At 39.5% G+C, this 19886-nt stretch overlaps 1 protein-coding gene across 2 annotated transcripts in view; it reads right to left on the bottom strand.

Annotated features, from left to right (window-relative positions):
• The window catches only part of ALCAM (activated leukocyte cell adhesion molecule), a 194849-nt gene extending 176771 nt beyond the window's left edge, over positions 1 to 18078 (bottom strand). For both annotated transcript variants that reach the window (XM_061194146.1, XM_061194147.1), the window contains exon 1: positions 17375 to 18078. In XM_061194146.1, the coding sequence (XP_061050129.1) occupies positions 17375 to 17447 (73 nt within the window). In that variant the 5' untranslated portion in view covers positions 17448 to 18078. The remainder of the gene's footprint in view (positions 1 to 17374) is intronic.
• Positions 18079 to 19886: the final 1808 nt, after the last annotated feature.

Genomic DNA, 19886 nt, shown 5'->3' with positions numbered 1-19886 from the left:
CTGGTTCTGCTGTGAGAATCAATGTCTTTTTTTTTAAACTTAGTAGTACATTCCGTATCCTGCAAACATCTAAAGAGAAAAAGCTAACAGGTTGTGCAATATTTCCAGAAGGCAAAGTAAATAACCAACAAAAAAGTAAAGGATGATCTTATGTTTGAAGTGTTTCTGGGCTTTGTTTGACGGTTTCTTGGGGTTTTTTGCGGGGGGCGGGGAGGATCGTTTATTACTTTTATTTCCTCCTGCCATTCCTATAGCAAACTCATTTGGAAGCTCAGCCTGTTTGACTACTAAATACTGCTGTGGAAAATGTAATTACTCCTCAGCTATTCTATTTCTCTTATGGAGAAATCTCTAAATTTCTATCCAGAAAATAATCTGAGGTGAAAAGAGAAGATAAAACTCAAAACTTATCAATCTGAAGTATCATTAACACTTAATATGATATTAACCAGAGTGAGATTAAAACTATTGGGAAAATAATGTTTATTAGATAACTTCTTCATACTACCTTTGATATTTGTTTTCATGTTAAAGGATTAAGCTCAGAAGGATAGCATTCTAAACATTGGAGACCGTGCTTGAAAAAGGCATACAGTGATACCAGTTATTTGGTACTTCCTGAATTGGGCTTTGTGTCCCAACAGGTATGCTTCTCATAAATATGCCTAACTCGATAGGAAATAATAAACACCTTCCACATAATTTTAATTTAAAAAAATCCACAACTCACTAAGAAAGCAACTAAACATATATATTTACTTTAATATGATGATAGGCTAAGTCTAGGCTCTCAGGAAGCGGGGTCTGATGTCTAGCGGTAAAGGTCACAGGGAAAAGGGGTAGGAAGGTAGGATGTAGGGAAAAGTCGTGCAAAATCTAAGCACGGGTAATAATGTCCCTAGCCAATGAGAATGTATTTGTTTGGGCTCTCTCTTTATGAATAAACCAAGAGAGGGAAGCTGTAAGTAGAAACAAATCTGCAGTTTATTATGGCTTTGAATATTTCTATTCAGTTGGCCCATGCATGAACCATTGCGTAGTTGATTCCAAACAGATGTAGAGGCACCTGTTCTAACCAAACACATTTCACTGGTTCAGTTTTGTCTTCCTAACTCTGGTTTTTTAATATCCATTTCTTCTTCCTTCAGATTTGTTCACCCATCAGACTTCCCTGTCCAGAACTTGACTAGTCACCCACTCATCTCTCTGTTATACTCATTTCTCTAATTTTGACTTCCTCTGCACACTTGGGAAGTAAACTCTTTATTCCAGCCCAGCCCCACTCTTTGAAATAAAATCCCAATGCTCAAGTCTTATCTCAGGCCCACTGATCTCTAGGTTTAGAGCAGATCATTCAATACTATATTAATAGTATATGTTCCATCCATCTCTGGGGGGGAGTAGTTTCAAAAACACTGTCTTACTAGAGTCTCACTGGTTCAGGGAACTGAATCTGTATAGATAAGCCTTTAGCACTCACCAAAGATCTGAGTATACACAAATATGCTCAGTTGGAAACTGACAGATGTATTGTATATTTATGTAAGTTCACTATTAAATGATATGCCCTAGACTGTTCAGAATTACTCAACTTTGATAAGGAACCATGAATTCACATTCTGCTATTGTAGAATTTGATAAGCACTGCTAAATTTGGTCAATGAGTATCTGGACTTCAACAGAGATTTACATCAAAATTTCTCTGTAAGAATTTTCTTTCCAGCCATTGTTCTCCCCTCTCCAAGATAAAAAATTAAGTGATTTTTAGTTATTGAGAAGAGAGATTCAAATTTGGAATTATTAGAGTGTATTATCAACTACATGCAGAGCTGAAAAGAAAAATTATTTTATAGTATGATGTTACTGGTCCATGTAAGCAATCTGTGGTTATCTCTTTTTAAACAGCAATTTCTCTTTCATGCTAGCATTCAGGTTTTGTCTCTCTTTTCTCTCTGTAGAGAGATCCACTCATTCCCTCCTGTACCTTCCTCAAGCTGCCCCCTTAAGTATCACATGTCCTCTACAGCATATACAGAACACTCAACGTTTCCTGTAATTACACCCTTTATAGTAAAATTTAATTTTTTAAACCTATTCACATAGAATAAAATAAGGCTCATTGATGAGGAAAATTATTTCATTGTATTAACCTTAGATTCTGCTTCCATGGAAAAGTGAAAGCTCTATTATTTTTATATTGTCTGACATGTCTGTGGGAAGATTATTTTGTTGGATCACAATATCATTAATGTGAAATCTATATTAGAACCCAAGAATCCATGCAATATTTGTCATAGAAATGGGTAACATTTTTTCAAGTAGAAGAGATAAAAAATAATAATTTTCATGTAGACTACTTGATTAATCCAGACTCTTAACAGGTCATTGGTATGGCCCGACCAGTTTTATATAAAGAAAGAGAAAGTCTCATTTACTTGGCTTTATTTGATAATACCTTTGCTCTGATTACTTTTTGATACATACGCTATACTGCATTCAAAGTCTTATATTGTAAAGGTTGAAAGTGAGAGTATTTTGTAATTCAAAAAATAAAATAAAAAGTACAGTTTTTACATTTAAAATTGATTATACAAATATATTGGTCATTCTTTTGTAAAGTACTACTGTGCATGGAGCACAGCAGGTATACAATACATGGGAGCTATCAGTGACAACATGTTGCGTTTATATTGGTTTATATGGACAAGTAACTTTTATAACATATTAGAAAAATATTAGAATTTCTCTGTGGGAATTCAGGACTTGACTATCAGACCACAGAAGTAAAAATTTACTAACAACGTTTTCTATGGGGAATAAAACCATAGGGAAGTTAAAATTCAGAACAACTGGGAAGGATCCAAAGTAGAGTAAAAAATAAATAAATAAAGGCTTATTAAAAAAAAAAAAAGACTTTAATTAAAAAGATTATAAGGATTTAGATTATTTTGCCCAGAGAAAAGATGTCAGTTTCAAGAGCACAAGGTTTATTTTTCAGTAAAAACAAAATCTTTCAATTTTTTCTTAGGTTTGTGTCTGAATTCTTTTAATTCGTCAATAAAAAAATCCTTCTGCAAAAGTAACACTAGATTTTCTCCGAATTATCTCGATATTTTACTGTTAACAGCATTCAAGGCATGGTCCACAACACACACATATTTTCTGTGGTACAAATATATTCAATATTGCCTGTATGATTGATCAACTTCTCATGAAATCTTTTCTATACTATTTTTGCCATATTCAGGAAAATGCCCTGATCCAAAGGTTTAATCTAAGAATTAAAACCAGGAGAAATAAAAATATTACCAGTCGTTTACTGCCTATTGAGAATGTGTTCCTACAATTATCCTAGAAAAACTTAGTTTAAAAAATAAATCAGTTTAAATAAATTTTTGTATTTCTCTGGATGATCTTACATTTAATGTTCAATGTCTATGAAAACTCAAAGAAGACAGTTATTAAGGTTTTTATTTTATGTTAATCTGGATTGACACCTGGAAGAAAAATTAGTCTAACTTTATTTCATTTCTTTTTATACTTCACTGTGTATGTAGTTTGGGTAGAATACAGCAAATACTGTTGTTGTTTTTTTTTAAAAAGAACCATAATTCAGGAGATTAGTCATTCTCTAATTACATTTTTAAAAGCAATTGAAAAATTATCTCAATACAGATATTTCTAATTCATATGTGAATATATGTAGGCTTTATTAATAATCGATATTTCTAATTTTGACTAATGTGTTTATTCAATCATCATATATGTACTGGGGATATACTGTATATCAGTAGACACTGAGCAGAATAAAGATTAAGACATAGCCCCTGCCTCTAGAACACAAAAATCTTCTAAGTAGAGAGAAATGAATAAACAGGCAATAGGCAATAAGTAAAATTAGCTCTGGAACTACACTGAACGGACACTTCAGGGCGATCAACAAAGAATTTCTGGAGAAGATGGAGTCTAAACTGTGTTCTGAAGGGTGGAGATGCTAGCTATTTTTCAGGCAAAGGGAGGGTGATGGGGGAGGGTGCAGAGAGAGTGCTTGAAGAAGACAGTGACATGAATAACAACACAGGAAACAAGAAGGCCATGGCACAATTAGAAGTATGGCTGGAGCATGGACTTCCAAGAAAGACTGTGCTGAGAAATGCATGAAGGACCTTAAATGCTATGCTAAGAAGTTTGCAGTTTATCCTTACTGTAACAGGGAGCCATTGAAGTATTTTAAGCAGAGCAGTTACAAGATTCTATTCATATCTTACTCATTTTAATGGCAGAGGGGAGAAGAGATTGGAGGGGCACTAGACTGAAGTTTGGGAAAACTTTAGACTGTTTATTTTGTTCACTTCCTTAAAACTGCTTATGATCACTACTCTATTTTACTCAGAATCTAGAGTCTACATAAATCTGTTATAAGCACACACACATTTTCTTACTCCTAAGTTACCTCTGGCCAACTTTCAGAAATGACCTACAACAGCAATATGCTCTCAGGCATTGTGAACTACAATCTGCAAGGTGTCTCTTTTTTAGCCTTAATTTTACCTCTGTTTAGATTTCAACCACAGGATCACAATGCAATGATGTTTCATTATCAGATAAGAATTGTGTCATCATGAATATGATACTAATAATTAATGAATAAAGTCTAGGCATTTGTGAATGATTTATTTATTTTATATAGTGAATAGATTCAAGGTTATGCCCAATAAATAATATGACATCACTCTCATTAATATTCCACTTCTTGAGTAGGAAAAAAAGGTGGAGTGGGGAGGAGCTACAGCTGTCAATTTTATGTACTTATCGGAGTAAGCTGGGTTTATATTTGTATTTGCGGGAAGGTGGAAAGATTAACTGAAATTAAATATTTCAATAATACTAACAATTTATTGAGAGCGTATTATTATTATTTTTTTTAAAGTTGATTTTCAACCAGCACTTTTTTTTTTTTTTTTAATTTATTGGCTGTGTTGGGTCTTCGTTTCTGTGCGAGGGCTTTCTCCAGTTGCGGCAAGCGGGGGCCACTCTTCATCGCGGTGCGCGGGCCTCTCACCATCGCGGCCTCTCTTGTTGCCGAGCACAGGCTCCAGACGCGCGCAGGCTCAGTAGTTGTGGCTCACGGGCCCAGTTGCTCTGCGGCATGTGGGATCTTCCCAGACCGGAGCTCGAACCCGTGTCCCCTGCATTGGCAGGCGGACTCTCAACCACTGCGCCACCAGGGAAGCCCCGAGAGCGTATTATTTGACAGTCATACTACTGAATGAGTTTGTCCCTACTGCACAAATTAGGACAGAAGACGCGTTAAGCAATCTGCCCAGTGTCACCCGGCTGGGAGGGTGGAGGGTGGAGATACAGGTCTCAGAACCACACAGTCTGGCTCCAGAAGCCACATTCTCAAACTCTAATCTATCACAGAAAGAAAACTAAATAAAACCAGCACTTACTTTAAAGAACGCTTAAAACCGTAATGCATAAACTACAGGCCTCAATCCCAGGCAGCCCTACTAGCACCGCCACAAGAGCACATATCTAATTTTAATATGAAATGTTTAAAATCTGTCTCTGTTTTGGAGATTCTTATATGTAACAGAGAACTGGGCCGTTTCTTTAACTGATGGCATTTTCGAAATAAATTAGGAGGTCTATGTGTGAGATTATGCAATTTTCTGCAGAACTCAAAACCATAATTTCCATTTTGGATAAAGAGTAAATGGGGATCATCATTTAAAACCTTTTTTTCCTTAATTTGACCTCCAGTAAAAATTATTGCTTACCATTGATTCAAACCTATATAAAATTTTCTAAATCAATGTATAATTTTGAATCTTAGAATTTTTAAGCTGCAAAGATCTTAAAAATCGTATGAGACAATACTTCCTTGACAAAAGTGAAACTCATAAAGGGTAAATGAATTGTCAGGGTCACACAGGTGATGGATATCAACTTAGATTGAAAATATAATTGGAGTTATCTAAATCAAGGGGATATTGGGGAAAATAAAAAAGAGGGAAAGATATGAGTATAGGCCATTTCCACATAGAAATCTATAATCACTTGATTAAAAATCTAGGCAGGATGAGAAAAATACTATTTTTCTTCTCCTATTCTAATATATAACTGTTTTCACTTAATAGATACCACAAAAGTATTATCAAAATATTCATTATTTTATTGGAAATAAACTTTGTTCTCCTTTGATGCTTTGCTATATTAAAGTATGCTTCTCAAGAGTATACCTACTTTAATTTCTTCTAGTGATTTATTATCCAAAGGGTATAGGGAACTAAGAACTAGGGTTTTAAAACAATTATTTGTAGAAGCATTTTTTGAATTCCATTAACAAGAGGAAGATATTATTCAATTTCAAAAAAACATTAATATTAAAATTACAGATTTTTAATAATTTCACTATTAAATTAGAGGTCACCAGAAAATCATAATTAATAGAAGCACCCTCCAGTGCTCACAAAAAAAAAGTAGTGGAGCTCCCTCTATTGAATTATGGTTGAGAAAATATGCCTTGTATTTAAAATCATAATTTTATCTTCAAAACAATTCTAATAATTGTAAATTTTTTCTCTTTCTAAGCTCTAGTACCTTTCAAATTATAGAAGCACATATGCAATATCAATTTCTAAGAATAATATTGTAAATTACATATGTCTATAATTTTAGAATGTGTTCTTTCTCTTTCACGGTTTTTGTTTGCAGGAAATTACATTTTAAGGCTGCAATTTTCAATTTGCGTTTTTCTTTTGTTTTCCTTGAGTTGGTAAAACTAAAAAGTTATTTGACAGATACTGGGACTATGATACATCCTAATAAGAATATGAATTCCAATTTTGTTATGGAAACTCAAAAATGTAGTTTAATGGAACTAAATATATCTACCAACCAGTAAAATACGGTATTTCACATATTTTTCTGATATGAATAAACTGGCATTTATTATAATATTGTGATTACTTAAAAATGTGATTCATAATGATTATTATTGGTTGAGAGTCCACTGTGTGCCAGGCACTGAGACATGCACCATACACTCATTATCTTTTTGAATATTCATATCAAATGAACTTGATAGTACTGTAATCCTCATTTTACAGAAGAGAAAAAAAGACAAGAGACAGTAATCAAACTAATGCTCTGATCCAGAGCCCAAGCTCTTGAGCTCTTGTGCAATGGAATATATGCTATGTATTGACAGTCTGTGAAATCTGTAAGCCTTGACAGTCTATAAAAATTAAGCAATTATTTTTTAATACCACTGAGGTATAGCCACACTGTACACAAAAGAGTAACTATTCAGGTAGTTCAAATCCTTTCTAGCTGAACATTTAGGATCAATTCTAAAAAATGATAACCTCTAAACTATACCTGGAAACTCTATTCTTTTTACTGTTTTATCATCATTTATTTTAGAAAGAAGACATACTTCTTATCAGCAAAGAGAAAAAAAGCTGAACAGATGCAGGTTTTGTTTTAATAAACAGATACTTATTTGCCATTCTAGTATGATAAGAAAAGCAATTTTATCATATGCTAATAAGTCATTTCTAAAGGAAAATTTCTATTTGAGAACTAAATTACCATATACTGGGGTTGGGTTGAGTAGGGGATTAATCCAACAGGGTAAATCCAAATATGTATTGCATTTTACTCTTAGATCTGATATCAAAAGCATTATTCATATTTAGAGCCATGCTCATCTCTGCAAAAATATAAAACTTATGCCTTATGGCCAACATAAACACTTTTCTTGGGAAGTGTCATACCTATCACCACATAGAGAAAATGCTTGCAGAATGAAGTATAAATGCCACAAGTTTGGACATTTAAAACTAAATGCTAAGCAGAAACTGCTTTAGTTTCATAAAATTACAGTATGTACATACTAATATTAAGTCCATTATGAGTGTTTGTTGCCTTGTTTTAAAAATCTATCTTCAGCATATGCTTGTTGAAAACTCTTCATGTACATATTTTATGTTTTTTTTAAATAAAAGTAACTATAAAAATATATTTTACTCCTTTTCACAATAGGTGCAAAAATTACAGGGTGAAACATTTAATAGCACTGATTTTTAAAATAAATTTACAGAAGATGGTATTTTTATCAACTCATAAACAATTTTGACAAGCCTGTTAAAACAAACTTGTTGGAAGAAATGTTCAAAATATGATTTACTTAAAAATAACTGAAGTCTGTTTAGTAAAACCTATTAAACTGGGTTTACAAAATGGCATTAGTTAGACGTATATTGCATCTACAATGAACAAACACAAATATTTGGAAACCATCTGTGTAATGAAAAACATTATCAACTACTCTTAAGGCTCACATCTTGTTGCCTCTTAATCCACTGCTTCAGTTAATCTCATCTCACAGAGTATGAATCTTCTAAAATGGATGGCTTACAATTACATGGTTTATGTTCTAAAAGTTACCCATCTTATGTGGAAAGAGCAATGATAATAATTCATAATAAATGCACTTCTTTCCTGCATTTGTGGCTCCATCTCATGTGTAAAAATTTAGGCACAAATCTGTCTATAGCTTTTGCCTTACATATGAGCGTGTGTGCCTATTATTACTCCTATAATTCTCATTTTTTCCATAAACTTTAAATAATAAGAACAAACATATTATCCTGGTTTTTAAGAAGTTATAGTAATAGTACAGAGTTATGGAGGAAGTATGGGGAAGGTGCATCCCCATATACTTTAGCTGGGACTAAAGATACTCTTTTTTAAATAGAGATATATTTGACATATATTTGTTTTAGGTGTACAGTATAATGATTTGATAGATGTATATATTGCAAAAATGATCACCAAAATAAGTTTAGTTAACATTCATCACCACACATAGTTACAATCATTTCTTGTGATGAGAACTTTTAAGATCTACTTCCTCAGCAACTTTCAAATATACAATATAGTATATACCCTTTGAACCGTAATTTTAGAATTTCTTTCTAAACAAAAAATACACATATTCTTTGACTCAGCAATTTCACTTCTAAGACATTTTCCTGCCAACATAATTGCTCATATGGACAAGAACAAGTATTAAGATGTCCACTGCCGTATTGTTTGCAACAAATAGATTAGAAACAATCTACATTTCCAAGAGCTGGTGAAATGGTTAATTATGGTGTGTACAATAAACACCAATACACCATGTTAAACAATGAGGTAGAGCTATATGTGCTGATATTAGATATTCTCTTAATCTCCAACATGTGCTGCAAAGTGAAAAAGGAAAGGTACAATACGTTCTCACTAGATATGTTTAAAGGGTGGGAAGTTTATATGCAAATATGCGCTAATATATAAGCATTTGAAGAAAATCAAAGAGATCCTCTTCTGAACCCCATAACTGGTAAGTAAATTAGGGAAATTACAAAAAAAGTATTTGAACAACTTCAAGAAATTCCTGGTCACCTCCAGGAGTTAGAGCCATGTTCCTCCTCCTTAGTGTCTTCACTCATCCCATTCTCTCAGCCCATATCTTTTATTTGATTATTTCTCATCTCGTACTTCAGATATCACTTCCTGAAAGAACCTTTCTGATTTTTTCCTAAACTCCAGACCAAATTTGGCTACACTGATGTAAAATGCTCTTTATGTGTCCTTGCCGTACTTAGCAAAAGTTCTAGCAAATAATTATATAATTAGTTGACTGATGTCTGTTTCCCAGAGAGAACATAATTTCTTGGAGTGACAGTGGACCTTGGTTATTTAGTAACTAGTTCATGGCAGTATCCCCAGCACCAAGCCCAATGCTTTGCACATATTGAGTGCAATAAATATTTATTGAATGCTATTATTATACGTTGAATGGTTAATTGACAAGAGTTTTAATTTTGGATTGGTTAACAATATGACCTTAGGCAAGTAGCTAAGTAATTTTAAGGTTCTTCATAGCTCCAAAACCTTGAACCTATGGGTCTAAACATACATCAAACTAAGAACATTGTTGTCTCTAAAAATGGTGGTTAATCTTCTACTGAATTTTAGGTAATCTCTTTACCTGTATCTTCATCTATCTCAGCTGTCAAATACGAGAACTGAACAAGATAGACATCTAAGGTACCTTCTCATTTTTCCAATAACCCCTCTTCTACCACATTTTAGCTTCTGATCATGAATTGCATGCCTTTAACCCTTCAATTTCTCTCTCTCTCTCTCTCTCTCTCTCTCTCTCTCTCTCTCCCTCCACACACACACATACACATATACACTTTCCATAATTTTATTCCTGGGGAAGATAAAAGTTTGAGCAGTAGGAAACAGTACTCTTATTGGACACTGCTCTATAATATATGAGCCTCTATAATATTTCTTGCCCAATAATCTGGAAGAAGAGGGTGTAGACTGTGAATATGGGGCTGAGGATCTGCAGTAAGGATCCCTGCTGTTGCCACACCCCTCACTACTATCGTGAGAGGTAGACTTCCATCAAGAGAACTAGCCTAGGGAAGCCTATTAGAAAATGAAAGACCATGGAGAAGAATTAATTTTTCCTGAACAACAACAGACAGACTACAGTAGAATGGCATGGAGCTAAAATCAGAAAAGCACCCAACTGTCCAGCTTAAATTGCCAAACTGCAAAATAATGAACTACATAAAATAGTTGCTGTTTTAAACCGCTATATTTTGGAGTACTTTATTACGTGGCATAGTTAACTGATACACTGTGGTTCAAAATTTTAATAAGAGTAGCAAGACTTATTTTTCTGTTTTTTGCTTGATTTGGAGCTAGGCAAATTTTATAGCCAGAAACCTCCCAACTATTAGGGAAAGTACTTGGGAATATGCTGACAAGAGTTTTAGCCACAGTGTCCAATGCCCGCTCCCTTCAATCCGTCTTATTAAGGACAAATCTATGGCATCCTTTACCCGTGTGCTTAGATAGTACCCTCTCACCTTTCCTACCTCCATCTGCTTTTGGAGTTTTCTGAATATCTGGGACATTCAGAGATATTTGAACCAAATAACATGTGGGTGATCAATTAGGAATAGTCAGTCTTGGCACCAACTGTTCTGGCTATATTGTTGGCTGTCCCAAGTCAGGTCACCATATCTAACTGATACAACTGTAGTTCACATGTACAAAAAAACTTGAGACCCTCCTTCAATTTTTTTTTTTTTTTTAATATTTATTTATTTATTTATTTATTTACTTATGGCTGTGTTGGGTCTTCGTTTCTGTGCGAGGGCTTTCTCTAGTTGCGGCAAGCGGGGGCCACTCTTCATCGCGGTGCGCGGGCCTCTCACTATCGCGGCCTCTCTTGTTGCGGAGCAAAGGCTCCAGATGCGCAGGCTCAGTAATTGTGGCTCACGGGCCCAGCTGCTCTGCGGCATGTGGGATCTTCCCAGACCAGGGCTCGAACCCATGTCCCCTGCATTGGCAGGCAGATTCTCAACCACTGCGCCACCAGGGAAGCCCCTCCTTCAATTTTATAGACATCCTTGGTAATTTATTTTTAGATCTAAATTGATAGTGGAGCTACTGAGAAACCTCACAGAAGAACAGAATGGGAATTGTGCAGTTGGCTAAGAAAGGATTTCAGGATCAAATTGAAACAGGCCTTCCCTAGATAACTGCATGGCTAAGTATAGCTCCCAGGTGAATTTCAAACATCATTATTCTCTTGGCATCTCAGGTTGATTCGGTTTCCACTCCAATCCATGGAATCCTTAATGTTCCACACCTACTACAATATTCTGGGGTTCCAGCCATAACCTTATATCTCTCTTATACTTGACATTAAAGAGGCATATAACCCCTTATTGATACTTCACTATAGCTGATACTTAAATAAAAAAGGCTAGAAATATTCAGTTTGTCAGGATGAGGAATGTCTTATAGTTAAGTATTCTAAGACAGACACATAGACAGTCAAGTCATTAATAATTATTGTTATCATCTAATTTGCCATCCAAACTGCACTTTTGAGAGTAAAAAGGGTACCATTAATAATCGAATAAACCAGGCATAAACCAGGAGTGCCTTGGATATACCAGGATGTATGGATCATGGAGTGATAGAGAACAGAGCTTTAGGGGAAAAAAGGCAAGGAAGCAAGCCAGGGAAACTGGACAGCTGAGTAATTTCTGATTAGTCTATTATCCCACAATTTTGTTTAATTTTATTGCAATGCTATGAATTCTTAGAAGATCAGACACAGTCATGTTCATTGAAGTACATCAACTCAAAGTTGAATTATGTAATCCTTTGATTAGAAACTATTTTGGATTTTGCACAACTCTGATTGCCCCTTGAATGGAATGGATAATTGAGAACTGACTGGATAAATAAGAGAGGAAGCAGTTAAAGCTAATTTCAGTCTTGGAACATACACTACAATAATGGGCTATGATAATAGGTTACCATAAAACAATTACTGAATACCATAGCACAATTGGAACTAGTCCTAGCTGAAATATATATGGTATTCTGTCTAATAAGGTTGGGGGGAAAGAACATAAATTTTGTTATTTAAACAGAGAAATTAGCTGGATGAAAATATCAGTAACTCCAAATATATGATAACATTTTGTACACTACAGGGATACTTGTAATAATTGTAGGATTTAACCTTATCAAAGAGCCTATAATATCCTCTTCTTAAATATAGACGATATATTTTAGTCTTGGCTTTGTTCTCCACAGGGAAAGGAAACTTCTGCCCTAATAAAAAAAAAGTAATGAGAAATATAAATGGACATTTTTCTGGACATTTTATTGAAAATAAAAAGGAGCTGATATCCAAAAGTAATAATCAAATAAATATTAATTCATCATGCAGCACTCCCAAGAAAATTTTCTTTAGTATTCCAGTGAGTTAGCTCAAGTCTTAATATGCCACATACACTCATGTGTGAGAAATAAAATGGGCCTTTGTGAAAACCTAACAGTGAAGAATAAAATTAACACTCTGAGAAGAACTAAATTTAAGTTTCCATGTATACACACAGGCACAGAGATACTCTTTTATCAGAGCTGTACCTATGTTGCTCTCCTGCGTATTTGGGATAACATGTTGCATGTATCAGAGAGCTAGAACTCTTTGATGATGTTTTATGTGAAATAGATGGCCAGAACAAAAAGAGGTGTGTTTGGGAATATAAAACAAGGTGATTATAAAGCACTTAAAATACTATATGACAAAAAGCTGCCATCTTACACTCAGTAATGCTGACAACTTAGTGCTCAGTTTTACAAAGGCCTATATTTAGTGTCATGAAAACTTGAGGGAGAAAAAAACAAAAGAAACATTTTTGCCTGCTTTTAATAAAATGGTCAAAGTGATAATTAAGTGGAATAAATTAAAGAGTGTTATTCTATTAAGAATATAATAAAAGTCTTAATATAGCATGTTTTACTTGAAAAATTCAAAATGCTGAGCAAGGGAGTCACTAATCTCACCAAAATCAGAACAATGTACTACATAGGGAGATAATTTTACAGATGGGAAATAAAAAGGAGTAGAAAAATAACTTCCCCCAAGTTTACAACATTCTTATGCAGCACAGCTAAAAACTGAACACATGAGTACTGACTCCATTATAAAGAATTTTTTGTTGACACTTAGGAGTCTTAAAGTAGGTTTTTACTGATTTTCTTCTTTTTAATAAGTCCACAGTAGACAAGCATTTTCTTCTAAATTTCTATTTAAAAAGATATGCTAGTTTGAATTTTCTAAAAAGTCATAAAAAGTTTGGAATCTAGTCATGAAAATATTTTGGATTTCTATAGATTTGAAAACAATGGGAAAGCATTATTATTTTCTATTTCCTTCTGCATTGTACTTACAACCATGGAGCAAATCAACTTCTTTGTTTAGGAGCCTTTTTAGGGTGTACATATAAGGCTTTGTCACATAAACATATTAGCACCAACCATCACTTACATTTTATTCTAGGAACTATATATGAAGTTTAAATAGAGCCAGTCTTCCAGAAGGGATGGGTTGCATAAATGGGTTTTTTTTTTTTTACGACCTAAAGCCCTTTCTGACTGTTGGGGTCTCTTTTCCCAGGAGAATGGGAGACTAATTCTCTCCAGTATACATTTTTTTAATAGCCTTATTCAGGCTTGGAGGAGTAATCACAAGATACGAGTTTATAAAAGTAGGAAAAAAGACGGAAAACTAGCAATTGGGAGCCACTTACATTTTTCTAGTAATACAACTTATATGAATCGTGTCTGTCCAGGCTGTCTGAAAGCATTAGAAAAATACAGTTGGAAAATGACTCTGCCTTGCCTAAATGGGTTTTTTACCCCAGGTCGTTAGAAACAAATGGTTGAGCTGTCAGAGCTCTCAGAGAGCAGAGCCTTGGTCCACCCTTTCCCTTACACATGAGAATACTGACACCCAAAATGGTGAAATGACTTGCTCAAGTGCCTGAAGGTAAATGGTCCCAAAACAAACCTAGGAAAGCAGGCTACTGAAAATAGTGCCCCATTAAATCATAAATTGCTATTGGATTAAATAAATCATCAAAGAAAAAGCAGTATTACTGCCTACTAAGCAGTTTGCAGTTTTGAAATTATAAATTTTAATAATCCCACATCAGTTAGTCTGAAAGGACATTATTTGAATTGATGCTCTTCCCAAGGCCTATTGAGATAAACGGATACATTCCAAACAGGATATCCCACTGAAAAAAAAGCTTTAAGTGTGTTTACGTCTTGGAATGAACTTTTTATCAGTGAGCAATTAAGAAACATTCCAGAGGGGGTGCACACAGATGACCCAAGAGAAGAAACAGTTCAGGGCCCCCATCTCCTTGTAAATAATCAAGGAAAGCCTTTTTTTTTAAAGCAATACAAAATGTTACCACAGGCTGACGCTCTTTCTACGAGAATAATAAAATTCTTGCTCCCTCGGATGCTGAGCACATACTTCGTTGCCTTCATCTCTGAATTCAGTTTCCGTGGTTCATAGATAATTCTCCTCCTGCCTTCAAAACAGGTAACATGCCATGCCTAAAATATATCCATGGCTACGTAGCGACTACAGACCAACAGACCTGCAGAGGCAGTTTCACAAACTCTAGTTTTTGTTCTCTAGGTCTGGACACACTATCAAAACCGCTCCGGAAATGAAGGGCTGCAGGCGGGCCAGTTAGTCCCTTTGCCTAAGCCAGCCATTGGTGCTGCATCCCCCCCGGGCTCAGCGGTGCAGAAGCCTCTGAAGGAGAGGCACTTGCCGTCCAGGACTTGCATCCTGAGTCTGGACGTGGCGCTTTTAGTACCATAATTCTTTCTTTTAAAACACACTGGCGCCGCACCGAAAATCTGGCGCATTTGCCAGTCGGGTAATTTCAAGGAAACCGCTGATCTGAGGGTCTAAGTCTCCTGACCCACAGATCAGCAGCGGGTGGGCGACGGCGAGAGAGCCCGCCCCGCTGGCTGAAAGCGCGCAGCTGGGTGCCGGCTAGAAACGCGCGAGCTTGCTGCGTCAGAAGAATCGCCGCGAAGATCTGAAAGAGGAACCTCTCCCTTTTTAGCAGTCACATGTGCGGAAAAGCCTGTCCTCTGAGGTGGCCCAACTGAAAATAAATTCCGGCACGGAAAAGGAAACTGGGCGTGCGCCTGTGGTCCGAGCGTGGTGGTGTAGGTGACACTACGCTCTCCAAGTGGCGAGGGGGTTAAACCGAAAACCAACTGTGGGACTGTGGGCGTGTGGACCTTCGCACTGAACAAACTATGGAACCCTCATCCTCCCTCCTCTCTCCCCTCGGCTCCAGAATGAGTGCCCCTCCTTCCCACACCAGACACTGGGATCAGGAAAAAGTGAAATACGTACAGTGCCAAAGCCAGGAGGGTCTCTCCTTCCCACCTCCCCGGGGGTTCTCTCCTTCCCACCTCCCCGGGGGTTCTCACCCCCCCCCACCTGCTTTAAATCCGGTTCGACTCTCGATTCACAGTCCCAGCCCCAGAGCCGTTGATCTGTCACAGACGCCTCTTGCTCTGGCCTCAAAACAGCAGGTGAGCTCATTACCTCGACTCGAAATGGAACTTTAAACATGAGATCAGAACGGGAGGGGGCACGCACCTCGCGCGTACACCACCACTAACACACACCGCGGCGGCAGTTCACAAACACTAGGGATCTGCAGGCTCTAACCCCGAGCCCCACTCTCCCCCGCTTTTCTGGGAGAGCTCCAGAGGCTTTCAAACCTCTTCTTTGACCTCAGCATGCCAACAACTGAAGGGATGTGCAGAAATTAAAGACGCGAAAAGGAAGTGAGTTTTTCTTTGATAAAAACTAAAGAAAGGGGCAAGAGTACAAACAGAAGCCGAAATAACAAGAAGTAGGAGTTTTATTTGCAATTGTCTACGAGGGGCTAGAGATCAAAACTTCAAAGGGAGAAAAAAAATTTACCCCCAAATCTTCAAGTCTAGCGAAAAATTAACCTGCTGCTCTGTCAAGCGACGGCGAGCACGCAGAATGCCCTGTGAGGGTCAACTCACATCAGCCACCCGGCGGGTCTCAGGATGACAGTGCCAGGGGATGTCCCTAAGGGCAAGGAAAGAGATTCCCGGGCGAGATATATTAATTGTTGGGGCTTTTGCCTTTTTTTTTTTCTTATGAGGCTCAATACAGAACTGAGAACTGAGGTTAGGTCACAGGTCCTGAACAATCCACAACCCCCTCACGAAGGGCTCACAAACCTGGCTGCGAATTCCAGTCCAGGCTGCGTTCTTTGCCCGCCATCGCCCCTACTCTCACCCCCCACCCAGACAATGGGGGAGACGGCGTCCAAACCACGGTCGGAGCTTTAGGAGGTTTTTAAAAGCGAGTGATTGAAGTCCTCCCTTCCTCCTCTACCCCTCCCCCTCCCATCCCCGCTTCGCCTCTCACCACGGGAAGTTACCAGGGGATTTATCACGAAAAAGTGCGAGCTATTGCCTCCAAGAGCTAAGCGAAAGGAAAACTGCCCAGAGCGCAGTGACGTGGACTTTGATATCCAGAGACTGGAGGGGTTGTCAGAGGGCGAGAGCTCGCCGCCCAGGCTGGAGCCGCAGGGGGGGAAGGGGAGAGAGCCAGATGAATCTTGCCCGTGGGTCCCGCGGAGCCCCGACCCCGGCCGCACCCAAACTTCCTGGAGATTTATCCAGTCCCCCCAGTCGCTGCCCCAACTTGAGCCACCCGGTCGAGCCCAAATATGCGACACAGGTGAGGGTACCCAAGGCCAGCTCTGTGCCCGCACCGCCGTCCCCTTACCTCCCCCACGCGCCCCGGCGCGCCTCCCCGGGGGTGCGAGGCCCCGGGCCGGGGACCTAGGAAACTGCCTCCCGGCCCAGGTCGGCCTGGGGCTGCTCTGAGGCCCCCTGCTCTTACCTGGCCGAAGGACAGCAGCGGAGATCAAGAGGCAGAAGACCAGACGGCAGGAGGAGGCCGCCTTCGATGCCATATTCCTCCTCCTCCTCGGGGACCACCGACAGAGTCCGCGCCGCAGGAGGGGGCGTCCTCCCCGGCCCCGCGCTGCCCGCGCGCTCGCGGGTCCGGACGCAGCGGGCAGCGGCTTGTCCCAGACACACCGCCCCCTGGGCTGTGGCGCTGCACCTTCGGGTCTCCGCCGCCCGCAACTTTCCACCACGCAGTGCCCCAACTCCTCCTGTCTCCCCTTCAACACCCGCCCTTGGCCCCTTCGGCTGCTCCTCCCGGGACCGGCGACCCTCTCTTCCCGGGAGACACTTGAGTAATTCGGAAAGGTATACGTGGTTCTTTTTAGCTGGTCTGTTATTTTCCTTCTCTTGGAATAATAATAATAATGGTAGTGGCAGTGCGCATAAAAAGCCTGGTGCTAGGAAAGAATTGCCGGGAGGGGCAACAGTGGGGCGACAGGTCCAGGCGGTCTCCTCAGGTGGTAGCGGCGGTGGCAGCGATAGCAGCGGCGCCCGCAGCGGTCTCTGGGCTGCTCTGAGTGGAGGGACTGGAAGGCGTGTGTAAGCTGCCGCTTTCCTCCTCCCTTCGCCTCCTCCCTCTCTCCTCTCTCCTCCCAGCTTCTCTGGACGTGGAGCCAAGCACAGGTGGTAGGAGCTGGATCTGCAGCCTAGAGGCGCTGCAGGACCGAGTCCGAGACGAAGTCCGCCTCAGGAACTCCACTGGGTTGTCAAGCTCGCCGAGTCCCGGAGACCAAGTGGGCGGGGCTTTCTAGTGGCTCCGCCCCGGGGCCACGCCCGCCAATAGGGAGCCCGCCCAAGAGCTGCGCGCTCCTGGGTGGGCCCCAAGGACTGCCACTTCCCTGTGGCGTTATCTTTGCCCTCGTTCTACGGATTCTCACTTCACGCTGCCCACGCAGCTTCGCCACGGTTCAAATTGCCCTTTTCTGGCCCCCAGACGCCTATCCACTGGCTCACTCCTCAGGGACTTTTCGGCCGTGATATCGCAGCCTCCTTCTCCTATAAAGAGAGTAGTGGGGCAGGGAGGTGGGGGTCGGAACCTCGCCGGGGACTCGCACTTCGGGTCCAAGGGCGAGAGCGAAGGAGGGAGGAAGGGGCTGGAGGAGGTGGCAAAGGTGGGAACTTGCCTCCTGGGAGTTACCAGGAACAGCTACTGGTTGGCGGGGGGTGGGGGGGGGCGGGAGGGGGTAACTCACTAGGCTGATTCCTTCCCCCTACTCCCGCCACGTGCCCTTCTCGCACGCACCTTGTTTTGCAGGCAGATTACTTGAGTCGACTGCCCACTAGCAAACAAAATATTCACTCTTTCCCAGGGGAAATTACATCAGGAATTTCTAGATCATACTTCGTTACACGGATTCTCCCAATGTCTACAAAAGCCAGAGCGAGTGTCTCTTTTATTTTGAATTAAGAGGCGATTTTAAGTTACAAACAGAAACCTCAGATTACTCAGATTAAAAGCCAAGCTTCTCCTTGTCCGTTCCAGAAAGCCAGGCATCCCAGCAGATGGACAGGCTTCTCTGGCAATTTCTAAAGATTGAACCACCTCCCAGGCGGAACGTCGGGAAGCTGTGTCGCTTTCAGATCAGGCAGAGAGCATGAAGGAATATTTCCCTCTAGAACACCGGGGTGGAGCTGTCGGAGCCCTAAGTGGCTCTAAATCAGGGATGTGGGATCACAAGTCTCATCCACGAAGCATAATAAAATCTTGGTCCCAGAACCACTTCGCCGGGGCATTAAATAGCCTTCCGTGCATCACAGGGACACCCCTGTGTGAGACTAGGCTCCAGCAGAGAATGCCAACTAGTAATCGTCACATACCTCGCTTTCATCAGAAGACTTGAGTCACCAGCTAGATGGGGATGAGGGAAGTTGGTGGCAGGAGAAATAATAAAACAAGCGGGAGCGCGCGCGCGCGCGCCCACACACGCCTTTGAATTCTTTCTCTTTTCCTGCTCGAAATTATTAAGCTCCATCTTCCGCTGTGATTTTTATCGAAAGCCTGCCAGTCTTGTCCTCCCAGTTCTCTTTACATTACATTCACAGTATTCTAGAGTAGAGCTCTTATATTTTTCCTCTCAGAATAAGTAGTTTCTCCCTTTTGGTTTTAATATTAGCATTTCATTTGCATCTTATGAACCTACAAGAAGGCTAATGCTATGAGGCAAATGCCTTTTAATTCACTATTCCATGAGCTAAAGTATGGCTGAATTGCTAACATTCCTATGGGAGCCTGTAGAATTCCTTTAGGGAATTTTTTCCCCTTTAACAGCAGCTCTAAGTAGCTCTTACTCGAACAAATCATCCTAACTATATATTTAACCTGGATCCCTCCCAACCCATCCTCTGTCTATCTGACCGCCTTTATCTTGGGGTAGGAGTTAATACAGCATAATTGTTAAAAAGTTGATCTGCAAAGGCAGACTGTCTGATTTGGGCTTTGACAT

This window comes from Eubalaena glacialis, chromosome 6 (assembly GCF_028564815.1).
Source record: "Eubalaena glacialis isolate mEubGla1 chromosome 6, mEubGla1.1.hap2.+ XY, whole genome shotgun sequence".
NCBI classification, from domain to species: domain Eukaryota; kingdom Metazoa; phylum Chordata; class Mammalia; order Artiodactyla; family Balaenidae; genus Eubalaena; species Eubalaena glacialis.
The sequence above is the reverse complement of the archived record's forward strand: the minus strand, read 5'-3'. Positions and strand labels throughout refer to the sequence as shown.